This window comes from Sorex fumeus, unplaced genomic scaffold, assembly GCF_029834395.1.
Source record: "Sorex fumeus unplaced genomic scaffold, SorFum_2.1 ptg000025l, whole genome shotgun sequence".
NCBI lineage: Eukaryota > Metazoa > Chordata > Mammalia > Eulipotyphla > Soricidae > Sorex > Sorex fumeus.
In genome coordinates, this window is record NW_026606082.1 from 1,879,681 (window position 1) to 1,896,408 (window position 16,728).

Sequence of the window (16,728 nt, forward strand, 5' to 3'; positions counted from 1 at the left end):
AAGGACACATTGGAATGTAGTTTAGTTGCAGGGTATAAATGTGATCATCATTTTGAGTTCCAGGTTCAGGGCCAGGGAGGGGGGGTGGGGTGATGAGTGAAGCTTCCTGTCCCTCCTCCTCCTCGTTGGCCTCGAGGCTCTCGCTGAGTTTGGGAGAACTCAGGGTGCGACAAGGCTCAGCACAGGGAAGGCTGGGACAGCCAGCAGGAATGAGGTCACAGACCCTTTTTTTAAAAAAATTTTTATTAGTGAAACACCATGAGGCACAGTTGTAGACTTAGAAATTTTTGTGCTTGGCTTTCGATTATACAATGATCAAACACCCATCCCTCCACCAGTGCCCATTTCCCACCACCATGGATCCCAGTATCCCGCCCACCCCCATCCCCCCATCCCCCCCTGCCTCTGTGGCAGGGCATTCCCTTTTGTTTTCTCTCTCCTTTTGGGTGCTGTGGTCTGCAAAAGAGGCAATGGGTGGCAATCATGTTCTGTCCATATTCTATTTTCAACATGCATCTCCTCTCCTGGGAGGATCCTCCCAACACCCTTTATTTGGTGCTTCTTTCTCTAACAGACCCATGTTTTTAGGAAGGTCTTGGCCGAGTGTGGAAGGCAGGGGTTAGTGTGAGAAGGTTCTTCATTGGACGGTGTTGTGAAGGCCACAGAGACTAATTTGGGCTGCCCTCCCCTTCCTCAAACCAAACCAAAGAGTGTTGGGGGCGGGGGGCGGGAAAGGGATGCCATAGGGCTCCGCTGGCAACCTGGGTTGAACCCTGGAACTGCAAGTTCTCCTGAGTACTGCCAGGAGCGATCCTGCGAGCACCAAGCCAAGGAGCCTCCAAGTGGCCACGCACTAACAAAAAGCCCAGACAGGGGCCCAGAGCAATAGCAAAACAGGCAGGGTGTTTGCCTTGCACTGGGCGTCCCGGGTTCAATCCCACAGGGTCCCCCGAGCACTGCCGGGAATAATTCCTGAGTGCAGAGCCAGGAGGTTTTAACCCCTGAGCATCACTAGGTGTGACCCAAAGGAAAGAAAAAAAAACATAAAAAACAGACGAGAGGGGCTGGAGCAATAGCAGAGCGGGCAGGGCGTTTGCCTTGCACGCAGCCAACATGGCCAACAGAGGTTCGATTCCCAGCACCCCATGTGGTCCCCCGAGCACCGCCAGGAGTGATACCTGAGTGCATGAGCCAGGAGTAACCCCTGAGCATTGCCGGGTGTGACCCAAAAAGCGAAAAAAAAAAAAACAACCAAAAAATAAAACCAGACGAGAGTGAACTGGGAAAGCCCCCTAAGCCCCCTAGTGGCAACCACGGTTTCCCGCCCGTTTTCCTTTGGGGATATTCATTGCGTGGTTAAAACTTAGAGCTGAATCAACACCCACCGGCGGCATCACCCTAGGGTCTGGGCGCTCCGCTGCCTGCCGACATCCTCATCTCGGGGTGGGTGGGGAGCCCAGCCCAGGTGTGAGGAGAGAAACCTGAGTGGTTGGTGAGGAAACACCCTGAAAATCCGGGCTAGATAAAGGGACCGTGGCCATGCCACCTGCTAATTACGCGTGGGCATTCTCCAGCACGGTCACGTTCCAGCGCCCACCCGCAAGGTCCCCTCCCTTCCCATTCCTGTTTGGTCCTCCCCTGCATTTGGCCTCACACCCAGAGATCCCCCCCCCGCGCCCCGTCCCCTCATCTCACTGTGGGTCACGGGCCATCTGCTGATGCTCAAAGACCTCAGGCATGGGACTGGAGCAATAGCACGGCGGGTAGGGCGTTTGCCTTGCACGCAGCTGACCCTGGTCCGATTCCCAGCATCCCATTGGGTCCCCTGAGCACTGCCAGGGGTAATTGCTGAGCGCAGAGCCAGGAGGAACCCCTGTGCATTGCCGGGTGTGACCCAAAAAGCAAAAAACAAAACAAAACAAAACAAAAAAACAAAGACCTCAGTCTGTGGCAAAACCCCAGCAGCAGTTAGACAGCCTGCAGGGGCATGGACAGCGGGCTGTGCCCTCCCTCCTGGGGGGCGTGCAACTCTGCTCCCCCTCCGAGGCTGCTAGGAGCCGCCCCACTTCTCAGAGGCGTGGTCGCCCCTCACCTGCTGGAGGGAAGTTTCAACCTAAGAAACTAAAAATGCGTCTAGTACCTGGTGGGGAGTTAAGAAGAAAAAAGAGGGCCGGGGTGATAGGACAGCAGGAAGGGCGTTTGCCTTACACGCGACCTACCCGGGTTCCATCCCCGGCATCCCATTTGGTCCCCCAAGCACCGCCAGGAGTCATTCCTGAGTGCGGAGCCAGGAGGAACCCCTCAGCATTGCCCGATATGCAAGATTAAAAATAAAAAAAGGTCAGGGGTCTGGGGCTGGAGCAATAGCACAGCGGGTAGGGCATTTGCCTTGCACGCGACTGACCTGGGTTCGATTCCCGACATCCCATAGGGTCCCCTGAGCACCACCAGGAGTAATTCCTGAGCGCAGAGCCAGGAATAACCCCTTAGTATCGCCAGGTGTGACCCAAAAAGCAAAAAAAAAAAAAAAGTCAGGTATCTGGAGAGAGAGCAGAGGTGCAGACTCGTGTTCAATCTCTGCTACCACACAGTTCCCCAAGTGTCATAGGGAGTGACCCATGAGTTGTCACATACCCCGATGTCCCTGCCACACTTAGGGAGTCCCCCCAACGAGCCTTCATGGCTTTGGTCCTTTGCTGGTGGGTGGCTGATCACAGCGGGGCTGTGAGTTTATCCAGAGAGATCTCCGTGCCCGGGAAGACTCACACAGAAAGCAGCAGGGCTGAGCCCAAGGGAAAACACCAGGAGATGCAAGACCCCATTTCTGGGGCCCCTCTGAGCTACGCCAGTGCCCAGGTCCTGGGTGCCTCCACTTCTGTCTTCATTGCTTCTCGCTGAGCACCCCTAGAGAGCAGCAGGGGTGGCAGACTGAGGCACATGCACCCGAGTTTATTTGAGCAAGTACGCATTGATGCCAGGCAGCACTGCTGCGTGGACAGGAGCCAGGGTGCGGGTTTCCATGAGAGGTGCAGCTGTTGCACTGACCGTTGCTCCGTCAGTGGCCTTCCTGGGAAAGCCTCGGGTACTGTGATTTTTCTGTGTTTTTTTTTTAATTTCTTTTTGGGTCACACCCGGCGATGCACAGGGGTTACCCCTGGCTCATGCACTCAGGAATCACTCCTGGCGGTGCTGGGGGACCCTGTGGGATGCTGGGACTCGAACCCGGGTCGGCCGCGAGCGAGGCAAACGCCCCCCCGCCCCCCCCCCCCGCTTCTTAGACGCAACCGGCGCTGCGGACTCCTCCTCCCCGGCGATCTGCGCCCCCGGCTCCCGCCCCTCACACCCCCAGCCCCAGAGTTGGGGGGAGCCCGGGCTGGCCCCGTCCCCGGACCTCGTGCCGGCGGCGCCTGCTCTCCCGCCCGACCACGAGGGGGCGCGCGCACCCGCGCCGCCGCCCGCGCTGCGAGGATTGGCCCTTGCCGCGCCCCGTCCCCGGCCGTTGCCCGGGCGACCAACGGACCCGGCCGTCTGCGCGCGGGCCGGGCGCGGCCGTGGGTCCGAGCGGCCGGGGCGTGCGGGGCTCGGGCCGGACCCCGGGGGCGCCAGCGCGCACGCAGCGTGAGTCGGGGCGGGGCCCGCGGAGCCGCCCGGGGTCGGGGGTCGGGGGTCGCGGGGGGCGGGGGGCGCCGCTGGGTCCCACGCGCGGACACGCACGCGGACACACACAGGTGGACACGCGCACGGACACGCACACAGGTAGACACACAGGCACAAAGACACACAGGTAGACAGACACACACTGACACACAAGCACACATAGACACACACAGTTGCACACACACAGACACTCAGACAGATAAACATGCACAGACACACTGAGATAGACAAACCGACACACACACAGACACAGAGACATACATAGAGACACATGCACACACAGACACACACAGTTGCACACACACACACAGACACTCAGACACACGCACACACACAGACAGACACAAAGACACACACAGATAAACAGACACATGTACACACACAGACACACAGATAAACATACACAGACACACTGAGATAGACAAACTGACACACACACAGACACAGAGACATACATAGAGACACATGCACACACAGACACACACAGTTGCACACACACACAGACACTCAGACACACGCACACACACAGACAGACACAAAGACACACACAGATAAACAGACACATGTACACACACAGACACACAGACAGATAAACATACACAGACACACTGAGATAGACAAACTGACACACACAGAGACATACAGACACATGCACACACAGATAGACACACACACAGACATACACAGAGACACATGCACACACACAGACAGACTCACAGACACACGCACACATAGACACTCAGACACATGCACACACAGAGACAGACACACAGGTGCACACACACAGATAAACAAATACACAGATACAGATAAACAGACACATGCACACACACAGACACACACAGATAAACAGATACAGACACACACAACAGACACCGGCACACATACAGATAGACACACAGACACAGAGACACACACAGATAGACACACGCTCAGACACACAAAGGCACACTCGTATAGACAGACACACACACTCCTACGTTGCGAAGATTTATCCGTGGCCCCTTTGCCACCCGGTAGTAGGGCGGCAACTCTGCCCCCTTTCAGTGTGAAGCCAGATCCCCCTTGCTTCTTCGTCTTGTTTGTGGCCACACCGCTGGTCCTCGGAGGAGGCTCCGCCTGGGGGTCCTCCCAGAGGTGCTCGGGGAAGCCTGCAGGATTGGGGATCGCACCCGGGGCCCCAGCGTGCAAAACCCGCGTCCCAGCCCTGTGCGCGCGGCCCCAAGACAGCTCCTGCGGGTCTGAGCGAGCGAGTGCTTGGGCTGTTTCGTGCGCGTCTTTGCCAGGCGCCGCATAGACCCGGCAGCCTTGGGGCCAGGGGCAGGCGCGGGGGTGAGCCAGCCTCCCGCGCGCCACCTCGGGGGTGTCCAGACCTCCCACAAGGAGCCTGAGGGACTCCGCCAGGCGGGCCCTGGGTCTGAGCGCCTTCCCCGGACACTTAACCCCTTGCAGACCTTGCAGCCCTCAGGAGATCCTAGGCGGCTCAGCGGCTCAGCTCCTTTCCGGCCTCCCTTCTTGGGTAGGCACCTCTCTGAACCCGTTTCCTGAGCACAGAGCCCGGAGTAACCCCTGAGCATTGCCGGTGTGACCCCAAAAATGCAAAATAATTAATCATTTTTTTGGAAGCAGACAGATCCCCAGCATGGGGCTGGCGAGATGACTCTGAGGGCTGAGTGTGTGTGTCCCTCGTAAGCACGAGGCCCCAGGCTTGATCCCCAGCCCAGCCCCAAGAGTCTCCAAGAGTCCCAGCAACAGGCTGTAGCGTTGAGCCAGAGGCTGAGGCCCCCGGGAGTGGCCGCTCAGCCAGGGTTAGGGGGAGGCTGGAGCACCACTGGGACGGCCCGTCCCTCATACTCCCCGTGCTGCCGGGCGCCCTGACCCAGGCAGCGATGTCTTTGCTGCTGACCGACACCGAGCCGGATGCAGTCCCAGAGAATTTGAAACTCCTACTGTATAGCCCTGATGGGGTTTTTGTAGTTGTTGTTGTCCTTTTTGTCTGGCCATGCTCGGGGGTTACGCCTTGGCTCTAAACTCAGGAATCACTCCTGAGTGCTGGGGGGATCGAACCTGGGTCAGCCGCATGCAAGGCAGACACCCTCCTGCCGTCCTGTCACTGAGGCCCCCCGTGAAATTGTTTTTCAAACGCTGGTGTCTGGGGCTGGAGAGATAGCTCAGCAGGTAAGGCATTTGCCTTGCACGCGGCCGACCCGGGTTCGATTCCCAGCATCCCATAGGGTCCCCTGAGCGCCGCCAGGAGTAACTCCTGAGTGCATGAGCCAGGAGTAACCTCTGTGCATTGCCAGGAGTGACCCAGAAAGCCAAAAGCAAAAAAAAAGAAAAGCTGGTGCCCGGAGACCCGACACTTTGATGTAGTTTGGGGCGAGGCCCGTGCTCCACCTTGAAGGAGGGAGGCCGGGTGGGCGGGGGCTGCCGGCTCGGCGACTCTGTGCCCCTGTCCTCCAGATGGCCCTCCCCACGCTGCCCTCCTACTGGGGCAGCCGGCAGCTGGTGCAGCAGCAGCTGGCCCGGCAGCGCGAGCAGGCAGCCCAGCTGCAGCAGCAGTGGGACCGCAACCACCGCTACTTCCGGCTGTCCGACATCCGCAGCTCCAAGCAGGCCGAGTGGAGCTCCCAGACGTCCTACCAGCGCAGGTACCGCGCCGGGGCCGGGGACCAGGATCGGGACTGGGCGCTGGGCCCGCTTTCCAGTCCACGGGCTTGCTGGGCGGCAGGCGCCACCTGCGGCGTGGTTGCTTTCCCCGAGAGTCAAGGGTGAGAGCGGATGAGTGAAGTCGCCCGTCTGCGCTCCGAGAGACGGGGGCGGGCCGGAGAGAGGGAGCTGTGCCGAGGGCACTTGCCTGGCACGTGGCTGACCCGGCTTCGATCCCCAGCACCCCATGTGACCCCCTGAGCCCACCAGGAGTGAGTCCCTGAGCTCAGGGCCAGGAATAAGCCCTGAGCACTGCTCATGTAGCCCCCGAACGAAAGCAAACATAAGGGAGGAAACGCTCAGCCGTGTCTGTGGGAGCCCTCTTGTGACCCCACGCCCGGAGGCCCACGGTTAGGGTTCCGATCTCAGCTGTGAATACGCACGCGCGTAAAAGCATTTCTAGGGAAAAGGTAGAAACGCAGAGGAGAAAGCAGAGGCGGGGATCAGGTGGGAATCCCCCGTCACGCGCCGCAGCAGTGAGCCCGGGTTCCTCGCCAGGGGAGCCAGCCGAAGCGGAACCTGCTGGCGCGATAGCACAGCGGTAGGGCGTTTGCCTTGCACGCGGCCAACAAGGCCGACCCGAGTTCGATTCCTCCGCCCCTCTCGGAGAGCCCGGCAAGCTACCGAGAGTATTCGATATGCCAGACACAGTAACAACAAAGTCTCCAGTGGAGACGTTACTGGGCCCGCTCGAGCAAATCGATGATCAACGGGAGGACCGTGACCGTTACCATGTATATGTTTAAATATTTTTGACTTTTGGGCCAGACCTGCTGGTGCTTGGGGGACCTTGCGGTGTGAGGGATCCCACGTGCCATGCCCGTGCTCCGGCCCTTGGCGCTGTGCCCTGCTCCCCGCCCACCCCCCGCCCCCCATACTGCATCTTCTTCCGTGACCTGCTGTCTTCAGCTTGGCTGGAGGGCGCGTGCCCGGGTCTCAGGCTAGCCCTCAGCCCCCCGCCCCCCCGTCCCCCCCAGGGTGGCCAGAGCCTCGCTCTGACCTCTGATGTGCGGACGGGGCCCTTCTCTTCAGCATGCACGCCTATCAGCGCGAGAAGCTGAGGGAGGAGAAGAGGAAGTGCCTGGAGGCCCGGCGGGCGCGGCTGGGGCAGCTTCTGCTGGAGGAGCAGGGCCTGCTGGCCCAGGAGCTGCAGGAGCTGCGGCTGAGCCCCAGCCTGCAGGAGCAGAGTCTCAGGGAGCGACACGCACGCCTGAAATCCACCCGAGAGGAGCAGCGGAAACTGGTATCTCGCCCTCTCCCGCGGGGCGTCACCCCGGGCGGGACCCTGGTCTGGTGCGGGCCGGTCGCCGCGGAGCCAGCTGGGAAGTGTCTGCCCTGGCTCGAGTCGCCGCTCTTTGGCCCCTTAAGTCATGATCTCCAGGTCAGGTCCTTTTCCTTGGTTCCAGTGCTGGGGTCCCACAAGGGTCTGGGACTGGCCTCCCCGAGTAGTTGTGGGGCACCGTGACCCCCCAGTGGGTGTTTCTGGACCTTTAGAAACGGAACCACGGCCTCTCGCACCGAAAGTAGCTGCAGAATTGGTGCCAGCGCCGCCTCAGGCCTCCAGGTCCCAGGGGCCGCCTGGCCACAGGCCCTGGGGGTCCCAGTCACTGCAGCCTTCATCCCGGGGTTCTCTGCAGGAGATGCAGCTTTGAAGAGCCGCATCCCCGCCCTGTTTATGTTGGCAGGTTGCAGAACAGCTCCTGTATGAGCACTGGAGAAAGAACCACCCGGAACTCCGCGAGGTGACTGTGGAGGGGGCTGCCGTCCGCTGCTGAGCCTGAGTAGCTGGGCTCGTTTGTGGCCTGGCTTTCCAGCTTGCCTCTGTGGTGGGCTAACACAGGGGGGACCTCCAGCCCCGCCTCCGATGCTGCTGTTCCTTTAAGGGCCCTGGAGCCCAGGAGCACCCCCGAGATGAGGCCAGGTCCTCACTGGAGAAAGGTCTCTTTTAATTTTTTGGGGGGGTCACACCTGGCGTTGCACAGGGGTCACTCCTGGCTCTGCACTCAGGAATTACTCCTGGTGGTGCTTGGGGGACCCTATGGGATGCTGGGGATCGAACCTGGGTCGGCCGCATGCAAGGCAAACGCCCTCCCCGCCGTGCTGTCGCTCCAGCCCCGAGAAAGGTCTCTTAACGGTGCCGTGGCTTCTGTGTTCCGGGTTCTGTGGGCCTGGGGTTGCTCTGTGTGCGTGACGGCGGGCCCTCCATAAGGCGGACCCCTGGAGCGCCATGGTCTCCCTCTTCCCATCCACAGGTCGAGCTGGACCTGCACAGGAAGCATGTGATAGACTCCTGGGAAACCCAGAAAGAAGAGAAAAGACAGGTGTGGTCGGGACCCCGGGAACGGCTGGCAGGTGCTGCCTGCCCGCGCCGGGAGCGTGTTAGCGGGGTTCAGACCTCACGCTTGATGTGCCTGCTCTCACCAGGACTCCTGCCACTTCTAGGGGCAGAACCACGCGGGGTGACCAGGCTGGTGATGGGAGGGGGAATATATCAGTGGGCATGGCCACATCCAGCTCGGGCACTCAGGGCTCACGCCTGGTTCTGCTCAGCCATCGCTCCTAGTGGGCTTAGGGATGCCTGTGTGGTGCCGGGGATCAAACCTGGTTGGCCGTGTGTGTGTGTGTGTGTGTGTGTGTGTGTATGTATGTGTGTGTGTGTGTGTGTGTTGCCAGGGACGGCAGGCAGGGCCCCCAGCGCCCTCCCCCTGGGTCTCAGCCTCTTGGCAGTATATTTGGACGGAGTTTTTTCATCATAAACTCACAGCCTTGGTTTATAGCGGCGCCTCTGGGGGGGAAGCCTAGATCTGCAAAAACTCACTGTTTCGCCTCTGGGCTCGTTTTGGAGAGACGGGTGGGAGGGGATCGCCTCCCCCCCCACACACAGCACACACACACACACACACACACACACACACACGCACCCTCTCTTCCTTGTGCTCCTCCTTCACGACACACCCTTTGCCGGGTAGGCGTCCAGCTTGGCCTGAGAAGCGCCTCGGCCCTGGTTCCTAACGGACATGGGTCCTGACCCACTCTGGCCGAGACCCGCTGGAGCGGGAGGTGGGCTCTGTGGCCGCGGGGAGCCGGGTGGCGGCCGTGTGCCCGAGTCACGCGCTCGTTCCTGACCTGGTTTCATGCGACGCCCCCCCACCCCCCAGCAAGAGGCCGAGGAAGAGAAAGAGAAACAGCGGCACGAGAATGCCTACGAAGTGGCCCGCCGGGAGGCGCTGGAGCGGCTGGGAGCGGAGGAGGAGAGGCGGCAGCAGGAGGAGAAGCTCCAGGCCGAGGCGCTGCGCCGGCAGATGGAGGAGCTGGAGCTCAGGGAGCGGGAGGTGAGCGGGGCCTGTGGCCGCCCGGGCCCCCCACCCCGGGTCTGCAGGGGCGCCGAGGCTCGGGGTTTGCCTGGCCCGAGGCTGACCTGCTTCGACCCCGGCACCCCGTAGGGTCTCCCAAGCCCGCCAGGAGTGACCCCTGCCTGCAGAGCCAGGGCTAAGCCCCTGAGCACTGTCAGGGCGGGGCAAAAGAGGTGCTGGGGGCGGAGGGGCTCTCGTTCTGAGAGAGGCAGCCCGGTGTGGTCAGGGTCAGGGTCCCCGTCCTCTCAGACATGTCGCCAGGCCTGCTGGGACCCCCCAGGGTGCCCCCCGGTCTGACCTACAGCCCCAGCGCTCAGCTCGGCCTGGCTGCAGGCCGTGCAGTCTCGGGGGTTCGACCCCCGGAAGCGGCCTGGAGAACCCGCGCAGCTTCTCGCGGGTGCCCGGCTGCTCCGTCAAGTGGGTGGGAGGGGGTCTGCCCCGAGTGTCTGCCGAGAGCCGGAGCACGAATGGCGGGCCCTGGGTCTCACTCACGGTGCCCGCGCCACTGCCCTGACCAGGCCACCCAGCTGAAGAAGGAGCAGGAGAACCTGCTGGCGCAGCGCTGGGAGCTGGAGCGGCTGGAGGAGGAGCGGGAGCGGATGGCGGCCTCGCGGCAGAAGGCGGAGCTGGGGTGGGTGAGGGGCCCGCGGCTGGGGCAGGCGGGAGCCGGGGCCTGCCGGCTGCCTGACCCCGGGCGCCCGCCCCTGTGTGTGCAGGCGCTTCTTGCGACAGCAGTACAGCGCGCAGCTGAACCGGCGGGCCCAGCAGATCCAGGAGGAGCTGGTGGGTGTGAGCCCCCCCACCCGAGACCCCGCAGCCCCGTCCCCACACCACGGAGGGTCCCTCAGGTGTGCCCAGGGGGGTCGCCGCTCGGCCTTGGGAGCCTGCCGGGCCCTGGGCCTGCGCTGCCTCAGGACTTGCTGCTCCGTGCTCCCAGGGGAGGGCCCTGGCCAGCCCCTTCTCGCCCGCCCTGCCCGCTGGGCGTCAGGCCTTGCTGGTCTGCCCTGGAGTACGACACGGCAGCGTTCGCGTGCGAGTCTGTGTCCTTAGAAGCGGAATTGCTCCAGGCACGCGACCGACCGGGGTTCCATCCCCGACACCCCGTAGGGCCCCCCGAGCCCCGACAGGAGTGACCCCTGAGTGCAGAGCCAGAGGTCAGCCCTGAGCACTGCCCGGCATGGGCCAAAAGCCACGACCGAAAGAGGAGGTGGCATTGATCGCCCTGGTGTGTTCCCCGGGCAGTGCCAGCGGAGTGGCGTGTGCGAGGCGGGCGTGTGCCCGGGACAGGGAAGCCCGGGGCCTCCGCGCGGGGGTGGTGGCTGCAGGAAGGCCCTCGGCCTCTGCCCCCAGGAGGCGGACGGGCGCATCCTGCAGGCGCTGCTGGAGAAGGAGGAGCAGCAGCAGCGGGCGAGCGCGGCCCGGCGCGAGCGGGCCGTGGCCGACGCGGCCTGGATGAAGCGGGTGATCGAGGAGCAGCTGCGGCTGGAGCGGGAGCGGGAGGCGGAGCTGCAGGTGCTGCTGCGGTGAGCGGGGCCCGCGGGCGGGCGGCGGGGCGAGGGCGACCCTCTCGGCTCCTGCACCCGGTGGGGGACGGCCCGTCTGGGTCCAGCATCGTCGAGCCGTGCGGGGGCAGGCGGGGAGAAGCCAGGCAGTGCTCAGTGCTTCTCAGGCATTTGTTTATTTATTTTTCCTTTTTGGGTCACACCCGGCGATGCTCAGGGCTGACTCCTGGCTCATGCACTCAGGAATCACTCCTGGTGGTGCTCGGGGGACCCTATGGCATGCTGGGGATCGAACCCGGGTTGGCCTTATGCAAGGCAAACGCCCTCCCCGCTGGGCTATCGCTCCAGCCCCTCCTCGGGCCCTTTTAAGCGGGTCGTGACCCTCAAAATCTATCCCATAAGCTGAATTCAGGGCGTATCGCTGTTTATCGAGCACTGGCAGTGCGTGCGAGGCTCCCTGCTCAGTGCTCAGCTGCCCCTGCGTGCTCCCCTCCAGCCAAGTGGTAGGCACTTGGGACGCTAACATGACACCGGAAGTGCGGTGACAGGATTCAGGCTCCTGCCCACCCCCCCCCAGGTCCTGATGTCACCCCTCACGGCAGTGGTCTGCGGGCGAGTCTCTGCCAGTGCCTTGTTCAAGGGGAGGGAGGACCAGCACGGAGACTTGGCCTCTCTCCTCGCGGGGCTTCCTGTACTTTCGCTTCCGTTGCCTTAGGGCGCGGGGCTCCATCCCACGGTGCTGGGGCTGCTCTGAGCTCAGTGCTTGGGCTCACTGCTGGCAGTGCGGGGGACACCGTGCAGTGCTGGAGATGGAGCCCAGGGCTCCTGCACGCAGAACCTGTCCTCTGGCCCATGAGCCACCTCCCGGCCTCTTTACGAAGGCTGCCCCCAGCTGCCACCTCTGAAGGGTCCGGGCAGCCAAGCGGAAGCGCAGGAGACCCCACAGAAAGGGGGGGGTGCTTGTGTGGGTTTCTGGGGAGTGGCCCCGCGCCTGCTCTCACCGGTGTGTGTTTCCCTAGGGAGGAGGCCAAGGAAATGTGGGAGAAGAGAGAGGCCCAGTGGGCCCGCGAGCAGAGCGCCCGGGACCGCCTGATGAGCGAGGTGAGGCTGGGGTGAGCGGCAGGGCTGCCCCGTGCCCGGATTCTCGGAGACGGGCCCAGTCAGGCCTCGCGAGAGCCCGCAGCCCCCCGTGAGCACAGCCGGTGCTCTCCCCCCTCCCCCCTCCATCCCAGCCCTGCTGCTGCGTCTTGGGGGCGGAGACGGACAGTTCTGTCAGTGTTGAGCCACCGTTAGGAGACACAGCCTGATCCACAGGAAGTTTTTGTGCGGGAAAGGCCGTTTCCGTGTGTTGGAGGTTATTCCTGGGAGCCGGAGCGTGCAAAGGGCTGACTGTCCTCTGGCCTGCAGGGCCTGGTTCCCTCCCTGACCCACAGCTGGTGGCCCCACGAGCGCTGGGCAGCGCCGAGAACTGCCAGCTGCGACCTCAGAGCAGACTCGAGTCGTTTCTGTGTGCTCAAGTGGGAGTCACTTTTTTAATGGCTTTTGCGCCCCACTTGACAGTGCTCGGGGATCTCTCCTGGCTCTGTGCTTGCGGATTGCTCCCGGCGGTGCTGGAGGGAGCCCGTGCCGTGCCGGGGCTGGCCACACGAAGCGGGGACCTTCCCCCGGGCTCTCTCTCGCAGGCCTCCCCGCCTCTTTTTTTAAGTTGCAGTTTGTACACGCCAGTTAGCTGCACTTTAGGGAGGCGCCTCGGCAGTGTCAGGGTCCCCTGGAGTCCGGGCGCCCCCGGGCACAGCCACGCTACCCCTGCATGCCTCCCCACCCTGCCCACTCATCAGTGTCCAGGAGGAACGGGATCGCAGCGGTGCTGTCGCAGTCTGGGTGTCCCTGCTGTTCTCCAGCCCGATGAGATTTGCCCCTTTCGAAAGTCCCTCCTGGCGGTGGCCGGGCCATGCCCCCTCCAGAGAGCCTGACCCTGGGCTGCGTCTGGCCACGGGTCTGGCGGGTGGAGGCCGGCACCGCTTCCCCTCCCCGGCGTGGCCTGTGCTTTTCTCTCTGCCGGCCTCGCTCCAGGGGCTGCAGACACCCCTGGCTCTCTTTCCCCTGTGCCCGCGGCCCTCGCTGGGTGTGCTGGTGTGTGTGGGGCACGCGTGGACCCGCCGGGCTGGACCCCGCGCTTTTCCCCGGTGCCCTCGGGACCGCGGCCGTGTCTCGGCAGCTGCGGCTCCTGCCCTGGCTCCCCCTGAGCCTTCCCGCCTCTTCTCTGCCAAGGGTAGGTTCTAGCAGGCAGGCAACAGCAGATCCAGGAGAAGATTGAGCAGAACCGGCAGGCCCAGGAGGAGTCCCTGAGGCTCCGGGAGCAGCTCATCGGGCACCTGGAGGAGGCGCGGGAGGCAGCCCGCCAGGAGAGGCAGCGGAGCGAGGAGCTGAAGTCGGCCAGGAAGCAGGAGCTGGAGGCGCAGGTGCGCGGCGGCCCTTGGGGGCCTGGTTTGGGGCCCTCCTCCTGCCCAGGGCTACTCTGTGCCTCAGCTCCCTCCAGCTGCGGCCGTGGCACTGTGGCACGCAGGCTGTCCCTGTGCACACCTGTCCGTACGGGGCACCGGGCCTCGGTCCCAGGTCACCCTGGGAGCTTTCCCAGGGTGCAGAGACCTCTCACAGAGCCGGTTCTGGCACTGCGGGTGTGGGGTGCTGGGGGGGGAGTCCTCGTGCCGAGGTCCCGCTGGGACACGTGCGCGCCCACCCCCCCGCCCCCCAGCTCAGCCACCGTGCTCTGCCCCTGCAGGTCGCCGAGCGCCAGCTGCAAGCCCTGCAGGCAGACCAGCAGGAGGAGGAGGAAGAGGCCGAGGCCAGGCAGGCCGAGCAGCTAACCGACGCCCTGCTGCGGCGGGAGGCCCGGAGCATGGCCACGCAGGGCTACCGGCCCAAGGTAGGGCCGCCCTGCACTCCCCGCAGGCTGAGTCTTCCTCGCACCCTTGGTCTCCCTGGAACCCCAGGGGTCTCTGCCTGCTCGAGCCCCGGAGTGCCCCTGGCTCTGGTTGGCTCTGGCTCCTGACAGGTGGGGACAGACGTGGGTGACTGGCGGGCTCCCTCCTTGCTGTGCTCCACGGCCCCTCCCTCCCTGGCCTGGACAGGCCCTCCTGGGCGCATGGCCCCCCTCCTGGCCCAGGGTCACTGCAGGAGATCAGGTCCCGGTGCTCAGATCACTTGGCCCTCAGGCCAGCAGGCCCCCGAGGCTCAGACCACCGGGCCCTCGGTCCAGCAGCTCCTTTTCTTATGGGCATCTGGGACAGCTCGCTTGGGACTGGTGCTTTAGCTCTCCATGTGGGGTGCACACCTGGCAGGGGTCAGGGGAATCGTGCGGGGGCGGCATGGAGTCCCAAGCGAGTGACTCGCCCCGTGAGCCGTCTTTCCGTTCCCCAGGACTGCTCCTTTGAATTCTTTTTATTTTATGTATTTCGGGGGGATGTAAGGCCATGCCCAGTGGTGCTCGGGGTGGGCGGGTCACTCCAGGTAGACCATGAGGTGCCCGGGTTGGACGAGGCTAAGCTGTCACTCCAGCCCCAGGACTGGAGAGAGAATACAGTGGGCAGCGCACCTGCCTCACAAGCAGCCACTCTGGGTTTCATCCCTGGCGCCTCTGGTCCCCCGAGCTCCACCAGGAGTGATCGCTGAGCCAGGAGTAGCACTGAGCACTGCCGGGTGTGGTCCTAAAACAAAGAAAAGAAAAGCAGTTATGGTGGTGGAGTGGTAGCTCGGGGGGGAGGTGGCTTGTCTTGTATGTGGCCAACCCACACTCAGTCCCCAGCACCCCAGATGGTCCCCCAAGCCCAGCAGGAGTGACCCCTGACACCACCAGCTGTGCTCCAAAAGCCCCATTCAAAAAAACAGCAGCTGACAGTGCTTGTTTATAGCTTCGGGTTAGAACTTTTTTCTTTTCTTTTTTTTTTTTTTTTTTGCTTTTTTGGGTCACACCCGGTGATGCCCAGGGGTTATTCCTGGCTCATGCACTCAGGATTCACTCCTGGCGGTGCTTGGGGGACCATATGGGATGCCGGGGATTGAACCCGGTCCAGTCGGCCACATGCAATGCAAACGCCCTACCCGCTGTGCTATCGCTCCAGCCCCCGGGTTAGAACTTTTTCAACCATAAATGAAACCTGCCGCTTACATTCTGAACTTAGTTGTTAAATCAGAGCCTGCAGATCTGAGCAATTTATGGTTTCTTCCTTTTCTCTCAGTCTCATGGACATCCCAGAATCGCCTGGAACTGACTTGGTTGGTGGGAACCACAGCGAGCAAGGACATGGAGCCTCGGGCCGGCCGGCTGCAGTCGGCTTCACCTCACGGTGGCCATCCTGGGTGCAGGCTCCTGGGAGCTCCCCGCAGTGCAGCAGCTCTGGGGCTGGGCACTGCAAGATGGGCTGGACGCAGCCCCCAGCCGCAGGAGGCCCCGGCCCGTCCATCCCCGTCTGCCAGGCGGGCTTGTCAGGCTCTGCGGTGTGGCGAGGAGGTGCCGAGTTCCCTGACGGGCGCTCGTGTCCCTGTCTTCCTCCAGCTAGGGGGACGAGCCTGGCATCAGGCTGAACAGAGGGAGCGCGCCAGGCGCCACCTTGCCGGGTGCCGCTGCCGAATGCGCGTGGCTCCTGAGTACGTCGCCTGCATCACCCCTGTCGAGACGAGGCCTCTCGCGCCTCCAGACTCACGCGGGGTGTGGGCTGAGGGGCTCACGCTGCTCTGGGGAAGCTCACATTCTCTGAGCGTGTTCTCGCAGCCTCTCTCTCTCTCTCCCTCCCTCTTTTCCTCTTTCTCCTCCTCTTTCTCAGAACTACCAAATAAAATCTGTTTTATTTCAAAAGAGGAAAAAAATGAGCGAAGGAGGGGAGTTGAACATTTTTAAATCACCATTTAAATCACTGTTGAAAAGAAACTCCAAAGTTATGGTGCCGTTTCCTCCAGGAGTGACTCGTGGCATGCCTCCCGAAGAATCACGTTTTGTTTTCCGGAAGAAAACTCCGAAGCGTGGCCTGTGGCTGCTCTCCGGGGAGGTGGAGAGAACGGACTCTCCATTCAAAAGCATTTCCTCTGAGCACTGGGGGCGGGAGTGAGCCTTCGTCTGACGTTACTGGACCCTCAAAGGGAACCTCCCGGCGTCCCGGGGTGGCTGACCTGTGGGCAGGCCCTGGGCACACGGAGCTGGGAGGTGGCAGCCTCCCGCAGCCTGCTGGGCCCATGCTCGGGGCGGGCTGGCACTTCTCTGCGTGCGGGGACATCAGAGTGACTCAGCCCCAGGCCCGTTTCTCCAAGCCACTCCAGGGCGGCATCTTACTGTTGACCAACTTCCCGTCCTTTCCCTCCAAGGTTTCCATTTCCATCCCGTATGGTGTTCAAGATTCCCCACTGTAGGTTTCATTTCACTGCAGGACTGTGTTCTGTGGTTACTAATATCCACAGTTGGGGGCCGGAGTAAGAAAGCAGCAGGTAGGGTGTTGGCCTTGCACACAGCCAAT

General features: G+C 62.6%; 1 protein-coding gene across 1 annotated transcript; it reads left to right on the forward strand.

The window, feature by feature from the left end:
* The first annotated feature begins 6,120 nt into the window (after positions 1 to 6,120).
* Positions 6,121 to 15,800, forward strand: TCHP (trichoplein keratin filament binding). The gene is made up of 12 exons (XM_056114500.1): positions 6,121 to 6,308; positions 7,399 to 7,609; positions 8,052 to 8,108; positions 8,619 to 8,687; positions 9,525 to 9,698; positions 10,238 to 10,350; positions 10,436 to 10,502; positions 11,070 to 11,242; positions 12,241 to 12,322; positions 13,498 to 13,683; positions 14,004 to 14,147; positions 15,460 to 15,800. Exons 1-12 carry the CDS (start codon positions 6,121 to 6,123, stop codon positions 15,490 to 15,492), a joined length of 1,497 nt encoding a protein of 498 aa, XP_055970475.1. The 3' UTR covers positions 15,493 to 15,800.
* The last annotated feature ends 928 nt before the right edge of the window (positions 15,801 to 16,728 follow it).

What these genes read in the sequence shown, in the direction of transcription:
- TCHP (XM_056114500.1), top strand. Translation starts at nt 6,121, where the DNA reads ATGGCCCTCCCCACGCTGCCCTCCTACTGGGGCAGCCGGCAGCTGGTG. An exon ending in CGGCAGAAGGCGGAGCTGGG is followed by an intron (nt 10,351 to 10,435) that starts GTGGGTGAGGGG and finishes CTGTGTGTGCAG; the next exon opens with GCGCTTCTTGCGACAGCAGT. An exon ending in CGCAGGGCTACCGGCCCAAG is followed by an intron (nt 14,148 to 15,459) that starts GTAGGGCCGCCC and finishes CTTTTCTCTCAG; the next exon opens with TCTCATGGACATCCCAGAAT.